Source organism: Leucoraja erinacea, unplaced genomic scaffold (assembly GCF_028641065.1).
Source record: "Leucoraja erinacea ecotype New England unplaced genomic scaffold, Leri_hhj_1 Leri_1231S, whole genome shotgun sequence".
Classification (NCBI taxonomy): Eukaryota; Metazoa; Chordata; class Chondrichthyes; order Rajiformes; family Rajidae; genus Leucoraja; species Leucoraja erinaceus.
The window spans coordinates 20,707-32,500 of record NW_026575486.1 but is presented as its reverse complement, the minus strand read 5'-3'; the positions used below and the strand labels follow the sequence as shown (position 1 = coordinate 32,500).

At 54.8% G+C, this 11,794-nt stretch overlaps 1 protein-coding gene across 1 annotated transcript in view; it reads left to right on the top strand.

Annotated features, from left to right (window-relative positions):
* LOC129715543 (urokinase plasminogen activator surface receptor-like) overlaps nt 1–9,479 on the top strand; it is a 15,166-nt gene extending 5,687 nt beyond the window's left edge. The window contains exons 3-5 of the mRNA XM_055665418.1: nt 1–99; nt 3,340–3,465; nt 8,978–9,479. The exon at nt 1–99 is cut by the window's left edge and continues 24 nt beyond it. Coding sequence (XP_055521393.1) covers nt 1–99; nt 3,340–3,465; nt 8,978–9,168 — 416 coding nt within the window. The 3' untranslated portion in view covers nt 9,169–9,479. The remainder of the gene's footprint in view (nt 100–3,339; nt 3,466–8,977) is intronic.
* The last annotated feature ends 2,315 nt before the right edge of the window (nt 9,480–11,794 follow it).

Here is an 11,794-nt window from a genome sequence, read left to right as displayed (position 1 = left end):
CCGCGCCAAACTTCTGCGACTTCTCGTTTGACACGGGGAAGATTCAGCAGCGAATCACCTGCTGCAAGAAGAACTTGTGTAACCGGCTGCCCATGTCAGGTAAGGACCAACCCCTCCCCAAACCCTCCTCCCCGCGGTAACGGCAACAGGAGTCGCCAGCGAAATCCGGGCGAAATCCAGCAAAATATACGTGCGGAGAAGCGAGGCGGGACAGGCAGCGTCTTCACGTATCCCCCGACTCTCTCTCTCTCTCGCTATCTTTAAGAGCCCTATCTAGCTCTCTCTCTTGAAAGAATTCTCTCCAGAGAACCGGCCTCCACCGCCCTCTGAGGCAGAGAATTCCACAGACTCACAACTCTCACTGTGAGAAAAAGTGTTTCCTCGTCTCCGTTCTAAATGGCCGACCCCTTATTCTTAAACTGTGTGTGTGTGTGTGTGCCCCTTGTCCTGGACTTCCCCAACATCGGGAACAATCTTCCTGCTGGACTCTGAATTTCTCCCAGTCCTCTGGTTGGCAGCTTTTCTTTCATAGACTCCCCTCCCCTCTCCTCTCCTCTCCTCTCCTCCTCTCCTCCCCTCTCCTCTCCTCCCAAAGCTCCTCTCCTCCCTCCTCCCCTCTGTCTCTGTGCCCCTTACCTCTCTCACACTCTAGCCCCTCCCTCTCCTCTCTTCCCCTCTGGGCCCCTCTCCTCCCCCAAGTCCCTCCTCTCACCCTCTCATCCCCACTCCTCTCCTCCCCTTAGTCCCTCTCTCTGTGTCCTCCCCACATCTCTCCTCTCTCTTTCCCCTCCCCTCCTCCCCTCTCCTCTCTTCACTAGACTCAGAAGTGTCCCCTCCCCTCTCCTCTCTCTCCTCCCCTCTCAGTCCTCTCCTCTCCTCCCTCCTCTCTCAAACAAGCAGAACAACAGGTGCAGGAGTAGAGGCCATTCGGGCCTTTCCAGCCAGCCCGCCATTCAATGGTGATCATCCACAATCAGTTCCCGTTCCTGCCTTCTCTCCCATCGTATAGTGCCCTGACCCTCTATCTCGCTATCTTCTAAGAGCCCTATCTAGCTCTCTCTCTTGAAAACTGAATTCTCTCCAGAGAACCAGCCTCCACCGCCCTCTGAGGCAGAGAATTCCACAGACTCACACAAATCTCTGGGTGGAAAAGTTTCTCCTCATCTCCGTCCCAAATTTTCCACCTCACACATAGCCCCCAACTCAATATCACAAATGGCCACAGATTCACACACAACTCTCTGGGTGGAAAAGTGTTTCCTCGTCTCCGTTCTAAATGGCCGACCCCTTATTCTTAAACTGTGTGTGTGTGTGTGTGTCTGTGTGTGTGTGGCGTGTGTGTGTGTGTGTGGTCTGTGTGTGTGTGTGTGTGTGTGTGTGTGTGTGTGTGTGTGGCCCCTGGTTCTGGACTCCCCCAACATCGGGAACATGTTTCCTGCCTCTAGCGTGTCCAAACCCTTAATAATCTCATATATAGAAACATAGACAACAGGTGCAGGAGTAGAGGCCATTCGGCCCTTCGAGCCTGCACCATTCGCCATTCAATATGATCATGGCTGATCATCCAACTCAGTATCCTGTACCTGCCTTCTCTCCATACCCCCTGATCCCTTTAGCCACAAGGGCCACATCTAACTCCCTCTTAAATATAGCCAATGAACTGTGTGGCCTCAACTACCCTCTGTGGCAGAGTGTTCCAGAGATTCACCACTCTCTGTGTGAAATATGTTTCAATGAGATGCCCTCTCATCCTTCTAAACTCCACAGAGTGTACAAGCCCACAGCCGCTCCATTCTCTCAGCATATGACAGTCCCGCCATCCCGGAAATTAACCTGGTGAACCTACGCTGGGCTCCCTCAATAGCAAGAATGTCCTTCCTCAAATTAGGGGACCAAAACTGTACACAATACTCCAGGTGTGGTCTCACCAGGGCCCTGTACATCTGCAGAAGGACCTCTTTGCTCCTAGACTCAACTCCTCTTGTTATAAAGGCCTTGTTGTAGCGACAATTTGATTTTTTTTTTTACTCGTGACGTTTTTCTCAACCGTGAAAAATGTCCGCGGGAAAAAAAAATACTCATGGTGAAATATTTTACTCGTAGGAGCTGGTGAACTTACTCCTGGAAGTTCGTAGGAGGTTAGAACATAGAAACATAGACAACAGGTGCAGGAGTAGAGGCCATTCGGCCCTTCGAGCCTGCACCATTCGCCATTCAATATGATCATGGCTGATCATCCAACTCAGTATCCCGTACCTGCCTTCTCTCCATACCCCCTGATCCCTTTAGCCACAAGGGCCACATCTAACTCCCTCTTAAATATAGCCAATGAACTGTGTGGCTCAACTACCCTCTGTGGCAGAGAGTTCCACAGATTCACCACTCTCTCTGTGTGAAAAAAGTTCTTCTCATCTCGGTTTTAAAGGATTTCCCCCTTATCCTTAAGCTGTGACCCCTTGTCCTGGACTTCCCCAACATCGGGAACAATCTTCCTGCATCTAGCCTGTCCCAACCCCTTAAGAATTTTGTAAGTTTCTATAAGATCCCCCCTCAATCTTCTAAATTCTAGCGAGTACAAACCGAGTCTATCCAGTCTTTCTTCATATGAAAGTCCTGCCATCCCGGGAATCAGTCTGGTGAACCGTCTCTGCACTCCCTCTATGGCAATAATGTCCTTCCTCAGATTTGGAGACCAAAACTGTACGCAATACTCCAGGTGTGGTCTCACCAAGACCCTGTACAACTGCAGTAGAACCTCCCTGCTCCTAGACTCAAATCCTCTATGGCAAGAATGTCTTTCCTCAGATTAGGGGACCAAAACTGTACGCAATACTCCAGGTGTGGTCTCACCAAGACCCTGTACAACTGCAGTAGAACCTCCCTGCTCCTAGACTCAAATCCTTTTGCAATGAAAGCTAACATACCATTGGCTTTCTTCACTGCCTGCTGCACCTGCATGCCTACTTTCAATGACTGGTGTACCATGACACCCAGGTCTCGCTGCATCTCCCCCTTTCCCAATCGGCGACCATTTAGATAATAAAGGCCTTGTTGTAGTGACAATTTGATTTTTTTTTTTACTCGTGACGTTCGTCTCAACCGTGAAAAATGTCCGCGGGAAAAAAAAATACTCATGGTGAAATTTGATTTAAACTTTTTACTGGTAGGAGCTGGTGAACTTACTCCTGGAAGTTAGTAGGAGGTTGTGGAGTACCACAAGTTTGAGTTCTGTTTTAACTCGGGAGAGCTCTTGTGTAATGTGGGAGTGTGTTCTATCGATCGTGTGATCTGCGTTCTGGCGGGGAGACTTTTTTCTAACGGTCTCTCTCCTGTACGCAGTGAAGAAAGGCGAGTTGGAGTGTTACGCTTGCACCGCGGAGGACTGCTCGAAGCCATTGACCACGATACAGTGTTTCGCGGAGCAGCTGATGTGCGCCCAGGGATATTTCAACGGGAGTTACCGCTGTAAGTCTCTCTCTGGTGCCACGGGAGCGGGAGAGAGGGAGATAGAGATAGCGGGGAGAGGGGAGATAGAGGGGGAGAGAGGGAGGGGAGTAGAGTAAGGGGGGAGAGGGAGAGAGGAGAGGGGAGATAGAGGGGGAGAATGGTAGAGGAAGGAGGAGAGATAAAGGGGGGAGGGAGATAGAGGGGGAGAGATAGAGGGGAGAGGGAGAGAATTTAGGAGATTGAGGGGGGATCTTATAGAAACTTACAAAATCCTTAAGGGGTTGGACAGGCTAGATGCAGGAAGATTGTTCCCGATGTTGGGGAAGTCCAGGACAAGGGGCCACACACACACACACACAGTTTAAGGATAAGAGACAGGTGAATTGATCATGGGGAACAAGGACATGGCAGACCAATTGAATAACTACTTTGGTTCTGTTTTCACTAAGGAAGACATAAATAATCCAGGCTAGATGCAGGAAGATTGTTCCCGATGTTGGGGAAGTCCAGGACAAGGGGCCACACACACACAGTTTAAGGATAAGGGGGAAATCCTTTAGAACCGAGATGAGGAGAACTTTTTTCACACACACAGAGAGTGGTGAATCTGTGGAATTCTCTGCCACAGAGGGTAGTTGAGGCCACACAGTTCATGGGCTATATTTAAGAGGGAGTTAGATGTGGCCCTTGTGGCTAAGGGGATCAGTGGGGTATGGAGAGAAGGCAGGTACGGGATACTGAGTTGGATGATCAGCCATGATCATATTGAGTGGCGAATGGTGCAGGCTCGAAGGGCCGAATGGCCTAGTCCTGCACCTAATTTCTATGTTTCTAGGGAGAGGGGGGGAGAGAGGGAGAGGGGGGAAAAGGAAGGGGGAGAGGAGAGGGAGAGGTTAGAGGAGAGAGAAATGGGGGGAGGGAAGGGGAGGGAGAGAGGAGAGGAGAGGGGAGAGATAGGGAGGAGGAGAGGGGTAGAGGGGGGGGGAGGGGTAGGGAGAGTAGAGGGGGGGAGAGAGGGAGAGGGAGAGAGAGAGAGAGAGAGAGAGAGAGAGAGAGAGAGAGATGGAGGGAGAGAGGGAGAGAGGGAGGGGAGAGAGAGAGAGAGGAGGGAGAGGAGAGGGGAGAGAGAGGGAGAGAGGGAGAGATGGAGAGGGAGAGAGGGAGAGAGGGAGAGAGAGAGAGAGAGGAGAGGGAGAGAGGGAGAGAGAGAGAGAGGGAGGGAGAGAGAGGGAGAGGGACACACACACTCTCTCACACTCTCTCACACTCTCTCTCACTCTCACACACACACTCTCTCTCACTCACACAGTTGAGTCTCTCTCTCTCTCTCTCTCTCTCTCTCTCGGGAGAGAACGAGAGAGAGAGGGGGAGGGGAGAGAGAGAGGGGGGGGGAGAGAGAGGGAGGGGGGGAGGGGGGAAGAGGGAGGGGAAAAGGGGGAAGGAAGAGGGGGAGGAGGGAGAGAGGGAGAGAGGAGAGGGGGAGTGAGAGGGAGGAGAGGAGGAGAAGAGGAGAGAGGGAAGAGAGGGGAAGGGGAGAGAGGGAGAGAGGGGGTAGAGGAAGGGAGGGAGGAGAGAGGGAGGAGGGAAGGGAGAGAGAGGGGAGAGGGGAGAGGGGGGAGAGGAGAGGGAGAAAGGGAAGGGGGAGGAGGGGTAGAGGGAGAGGAGAGGACAGGGAGGGGGGGAGAGGGGGGAGAGAGAGGAGATAGAGGGGGAGAGGGGGTTTAGAGAGGGGGGAGGGGAGGAGAGAGGGAGGGAAGAGGGAGAGGGAGGGGGAAGGGAGAGGGAGAGAGGGGAGAGGGGGAAGATAGATGGGGGAGAAAGAGAGGAGGAGGAGGAGAAGGAAGAGGAGAGAGGAGAGAGAGAGAGGAAAGAGGGGGGAGGGAGATAGAGGGGTAGGGGAGAGAGGAAGAAAGGAGGGAGAGAGAGGGAGAGGAGAGAGAGGAGAGGGGAGAGGGAGAGGGGGGAGAGAGAGAGGGAGAAGGGGGAAGAGGAGGGAAGAGGGGAGAGAGAGAAAGATAGAGGGAGAGAGGGAGAGGAGAGATAGAGGAAGAGGAGGGAGGGGGGAGAGAGGGAAAGGAGAAAGGAGGATAGAGGGGAGAGAAGGGGAGGGAGAGGAGAGGGGAGGAGAGAGAAGGGGAGAGAGGGGGAAAGAAAAGAGGGAGAGGAAGAGGAGAGGGAGAGGGAGGAAGGGAGAAGGGGGGGGGGGGAGGAGAGAGGGAGACAGGGGGGGGGGAGAGAGAGGGAAGGAGGGGGGAGAGAGAGGGAGGGAGAGAGAGGGAGGGAGAGGGAGGATAGCGGAAAAGAAAAGGAGAGAGAGAGGAGGGAGGGAGAGAGAGGGAGATAGGAGGGAGGGGGAAGGAAGGGGAGGATGAGGGAGAGGAGAGAGGAGGGGAAGGGAGGATGGAGGGGGAGAGAGAGGGGGAGAAGAGGAGAGGAGGGAGAGAGAGGGAGAGGAAGGGAAGAGGAGAGAGAAGGGAGAGAGTAGAGGAGAGGAAGGGAGAGGGAGGGAGAGGAGAGAGGAGAGGAGAGATAGGGGGGGGAGGAGGGGAAGGGGAGAGGAGGAAGAGGAAGGAGAGGGGAGGGGAGGGAAGGAGAGGAGAGGGAGAGAGGGAAAGGAAAGAGAGGGGGGGGGAAAGAGGGAGGAGAGTGGGAGAGAGGAAGGGGGGAAGAGATGAGAGGGAGAGGGAGGGGGAGGAGGAGAGAGGGGAGAGAGAGGGGGAAAGAAGAGGGAGGAGAAAGAAGGGGGAGGAAGGAGGGGAGGAGAGGAGAGGGGAGAGAGAATGGAAAGGGGGAGAGGGAGGAGAGGAGAAAGAGGGGGGAGAGAGGCGGGAGGGAGAGATGGGGGAGGGAGGGAGAGGAAGAGGTAGAGGAGAGGGAAGGGGGAGGGAGAGGAGGGAGGGAGGAGAGAAGGAGGAGAGGGGAGAGGATAGAGATAGAGAAGGGGGAGAGATGGAGGGAGAAGGAGGAGAGAGGGGAGAGGGGAGGAGAGGGAGGGGAGAGAGATGGAGGGAGAGGGAGAGGGGGAAATAGGGAGAGAGGGGGGGGGGAGGAAGGGGAGAGGGAGAGAGGAGAGGGGAGATAGAGAGGAGGGAGGAGAGGAAGGGGGAGAGGAAGAGGAAGGAGAGGGAGAGAGGAAGAGAGGGATGGAGAGGAAGAGGAGAGAGGGAGAGAGAGGGGAGAGAGAGGGAGAGGAGAGGGAGGAGGGGAGAGAGGGAGGGGAGGGGGAGGGGGGGGGAGGGGGAGAGGGGAGAGGGGGAGAAGGGGGGAGGAGAAGAGAGGGGGAAAGGATAATGGTAAGGAGGAAATTCTTAAGGGGAGGAAGGGGGACTAGAGGAGGAAGAGAGGAGAGAGATGTAGGGGAGGGAGGAGAGGAGAAGAGGTCACAGGGGAAGGAGAAGGGGGGAAATCCTTTAAAACCGAGGAAAGAAGAACTTTTTTCACACAGAGGGTAGGGAAGAGGAGGAAGGAAGAGAACAGAGGGTAGGGAGGGGAGAGAAAGGGGAGAAGAGGGAGAGGTAGATGGGGGACCGGGGGGAGAAAGGGATCAGGGGGGATGGAGGAGGAAGGCAGGTAGGGATAGGAGAGGGAAATCAGCAGCCAGGAAAGGGAGGTGGAAGGAGGAAGGGTGCAGGCTAGAAGGGGAGGAGGCGAAGAATGGCCTGGGGGAAGGGAGAGAGGAGAAGAGAAGAGGGGAAAGGGAGATGAGGAGGGGGAAGGGAGAGGAGAGGGGGAGAGGAAAGGAGGAGGAGAGGGAGAGAGAGGAGAGAGGGATGGAGAGAGTGTGTGGGGAGAGAGGGAGAGGGAGAGAGAGAAGGAGAGGGAGAGAGAGAGGAGAGAGGGAGTGTGGGGGAGAGAGGGAGAGGGGAGAGAGGGGAGAGGAGGGAGAGGGGAGTGGAGAGGAGAAGGAGGGAGGAGAGAGGGGAAGAGAGGAAGGGGAGGGAGGGAGAGGAGGAGAGAGAGAGGGGAGAGGAGAAGAGGGAGAGAGGAAGGGGAGAGGAAGAGGGGAGAAGAGAGAGAGGAGAGGAGGAAGAGGAAGAGAGAGAGAGGAGGGAGGGAGAGAGAGAGGGAGAGAGAGGAGAGAGAGACGGAGACAGAGAGGGGGAGAGAGGGAAGGAGGGGGCGATGGAGAGAGAGGGAGAGAGAGAGAGAGATAGAGAGAGAGGGAGAGGGAGAAGGAGGGAACAGAGGGAGAGGGAGAGAGAGAGGGGGGAGAGGGGGGAGAGAGAGAGAGGGAGAAGAGGAGAGGGGTGAGGGGAGGAGAGGGGAGAGAGCGGAAGAGATGAGGAGGAGGAGAGGGGAGAGGGAGAGGGGGAGGGGAGAGAAGAGAGAAGAGGGGAGAGGGGGAGAGAGAGGGGAGGAGAGGAGAGGGGAGGGGAGAGAGAGAAGGAGGGAGAGAGGGGGAGGCCCGCAGGTTGAATGTGATGGCAGGGAGAGAGAGGGGATCGCCCCCTGCCTGATGTTCCTCGGGAGGAGGGAGGGAAGGAGGAGAGAGAGGGGGAAATCCCCCGCTCCCCCCGTCTCCCCTGTTACAGAGGCAGGGAGAGAGGGGAGAGAGGGAGAGGGGGAGAGAGAGAGAGAAAGGGAGGGAGGGAGAGACAGAGAGAGGGGGGAGAGGGAGAGACAGGGAGAGGGGAGAGAGAGAGAGAGAAGATGGGGAGAGATGGAGGGGAGGAGATGGAAGAGGGGAGAGATAGAGGGGGGAGAGAGGGAAGGAGGAGGAGAGAGAGAGAGATAGGGTGGAAAGAGAGAGAGAGAGGGGCAGAGAGAGAAAGAGAGAGGGAGGGGAGAGAGAGATGGGGGAGGAAGGGGAGGAGAGAGGGAGAGGGAAGGGGAGAGATTAGAGGGCGGGAGGGGAATAGAGGAATGGGGAGGTGGGGGAGAGGGGGGGAAGAGGAGAGAGAGATAGAGGGAGAGAAAGTAGGAGAGAGAGAGAGAGAGAGAGAGAGGGAGGGAGAAGAGATAGAGGGAGGGAGAGAGATAGAGGGGAGAAAAGAGAGGGGGGAGAGGGGAGAGGGTGGGAAAGATAGAGGGGGAGGTTAGAGATAGAGGGAGAGAGATAGGGGGAGAAAGACGGAGAGATAGAGGGGGAGAGAGGAGGGGAGGGAGGGGGGAGAGAGGAAGGGGGAAGAAGGGGAGAGGGGAGGGAGAGAGAGAAGATGGGAGGGGAGAGATGGAGAGAGTAGAGGGGGAAGAGGGGAATAGAGGAAGGGGAGGTGGTGAGAGATATAGAGGGAGGGAGGGAGAGAGAGGAAGAGAGAGGGAGAGGGGGAGAGATAGAGGGGGAGAGAGAAGAAGGGGGGAGATGGAGGGAGAGAGGAAGGGGAGATAGAGATAGAGATAGGGAGAGAGGAAGGGCAGATAGAGGGATGGAGAGAGGGGAGGTGGTGGGAGAGATGGAGGGGACGAGAGGAATGGGGAGGTGATGGGGGAGAGGAAGGGGAGAGAGGGTGGGAGAGAGATAGAGGGAGGGGAGAGAGATTCCCCACCGTTGGCGTGTAGGGGATGAAACATTTGCCGCTGTGCCCCTCAGCACAACACGCCCGCTACCGTTTCCGTGGCTGCATGAGTGAGGCGATGTGCGTGGGCTCGCTGGGCCCGGGCGACCAGATCGATTGCTGCCGGGGCACGAAATGCAACAAGTCCAGCGGCCACCGCCTCCGGCCGCTCCTGACCGCCTGCCTGCTGACGGCCAGCGGCCAACTGCTCGCCAGAGGCGCGTAGCGGCACGTTTACGCCCCGCAAACGGAGCCGTCCGATCTCTCCACGTGTACGACACTTGAATCCGATACGCCACAACCCCCCCCGTCTTAATCCAAAAAGAAAAATACTTACTTAAAAAACGTATGTTCGAGAAAGAACTGCAAGCGCAGGAAAAATTTAAAAAGTGCCGGAGGATCGCCGGCGGTGAAGGCTCCAGATCGTCCCGAATTTTTCGACGTACAAAGCACGCTCGCTTGACGTAACATTCGAGAGAGAACTGAAGGTGCAGGAAAAAGTTAAGAAGTGCTGGAGGATCTTAGCCGCTGACGGCACCAGTTTGCCCAACATTTTTTAATCCACGTTCGACGGACAAAGCACGCTCGCTTGAATTAATCTTCAAGAAAGAACTGAAGGTGCAGGAAAAATTTAAAAAGTGCTGGAGGATCGCCACTGAAGGCTCCAGATTGTCCAGAATTTTGTGTCAACCTTCGACATACAAAGCACGCTCGCTTGACGTAACGTTCGAGAAAGAACTGAAGGTGCAGGAAAAAGTTAAGAAGTGCGGGAGGATCTTAGCCGTTGACGGCGACTGTTTGTCCAACATTTTTTAATCCACGTTCGACGGACAAAGCACGCTCGCTTGACGTAACGTTCAAGAAAGAACTGAAGGTGCAGGAAAAATTTAAAAAGTGCTGGAGGATCGCCGGCGGTGAAGGCTCCAGATCGTCCCGAATTTTTCCACGTACAAAGCAAGCTCGCTCGACGTAACGTTCGAGAAAGAACTGAAGGTGCAGGAAAAAGTTAAGAAGTGCTGGAGGATCTTAGCCGTTGACGGCACAAGTTTGTCCAACATTTTTTAATCCACGTTCGACATACAAAGCACGCTCGCTTGAATTAATGTTCGGAAAGAACTGCAAGTGCAGGAAAAATTTAAAACGTGCTGGAGGATCGCCGGTGGTGAAGGCTCCAGATCGTCCAGAATTTTTCGACGTACAAAGCAAGCTCGCTCGACGTAACGTTCGAGAAAGAACTGAAGGTGCAGGAAAAAGTTAAGAAGTGCGGGAGGATCTTAGCCGTTGACGGCACCAGTTTGTCCAACATTTTTTAATCCACGTTCGACGGACAAAGCAAGCTCGCTTGACGTAATGTTCAGAGAACTGAAGGTGCAGGAAAAAGTTAAGAAGTGCGGGAGGATCTTAGCCGTTGACGGCACCAGTTTGTCCAACATTTTTTAATCCACGTTCGACATACAAAGCACGCTCCCTTGATATAACGTTCGATAAAGAACTGAAGGTGCAGGAAAAATTTAAAAAGTGCTGGAAGATCGCCACTGAAGGCTCCAGATTGTCCAGAATTTTTCGACGTGCAAAGCAAGCTCGCTCGACGTAACGTTCGAGAAAGAACTGAAGGTGCAGGAAAAAGTTAAGAAGTGCTGGAGGATCTTAGCCGTTAACGGCACAAGTTTGTCCAACATTTTTTAATCCACGTTCGACAAACAAAGCACGCTCGCTTGATATAATGCTTTAACAAAGAACTGCAGGTGCCGAATAAAATCGAAGGTGGACAAAAAAAAGGCTGGAGGAACTCTGCGGGCGAGGCCACATCTACGGAGCGACATTTCGTGTCCTTAGGGTCTTACGAGAGGAGAGGGAGAGGGGAGGGGAGGAGAGGAGAGGGGAGGAGAGGAGAGGAGAGGAGAGGGGAGGAGAGGAGAGGAGAGGAGAGGAGAGGAGAGGAGAGGGGAGGAGAGGAGAGGAGAGGAGAGGAGAGGAGAGGAGAGGAGAGGGAGAGGAGAGGAGAGGAGGAGAGGAGAGGGAGAGGAGAGGAGAGGGGAGGGGAGGAGAGGGGAGGAGAGGAGAGAGGGCAGGAGGAGAGGAGAGGAGGAGGAGAGGAGAGGAGAGGAGAGGAGAGGAGAGGAGAGGAGAGGAAGGAGGAGAGGAGAGAGAGGAGAGGAGAGGGAGGGGGGGGGGAGAGAGAATGAATGAAAGAATATGTTGATTGGTCAAGTATTTTGACATACATGACATACTGTGAGAGTTAGATAGAAGGGAGAGGGAGGGAGGGAGGGAGAGAGAGGAGAGGAGAGGGGAGGAGAGGAGGAGGAGGAGGGGAGGAGAGGAGAGGAGAGGGGAGGGGAGAGTATTAGATGAACAGTCTGAAGAAGGGTCTCGACCCGAAACGGCGCCCATCCCTTCGTTCCACAGATGCTGCCTCACCCGCAGAGTTCCTCCAGCATGTTTTATCCACCATCGATTTTATCCGGCACCTGCAGTTCTTTCTTGAACATGACGTCAAGTCAGTTGCGAGTTTCCCCCGCCATTTTTGTCCACCTCCGCTTGGCCTATGTCCCTCCGGCGGTGAAACGGTGAGACTTTTGCGTTCGTTTTTCACGTAAACGTTCCTTTTCCCGTCCGTTATCTGAAGGAAGGGGGTTCGGAAATTTATAGCTTCACCCTCCCCCGATCGCAGCCCGTGACACGAAATAGTCCCGGAGGTTTTTTCCACTCCAACGCATTAATTCGGGCGGCAAACGCGACTATACTGTATCCCGTGCGAGTTGCGAGGATATCGAGTAGCGGGCGATATCCCGTGTGCCGCCGCCAAGGCTGTACCGCTCCCCGTGCAAACGCCGGCAACACGGAGCGCG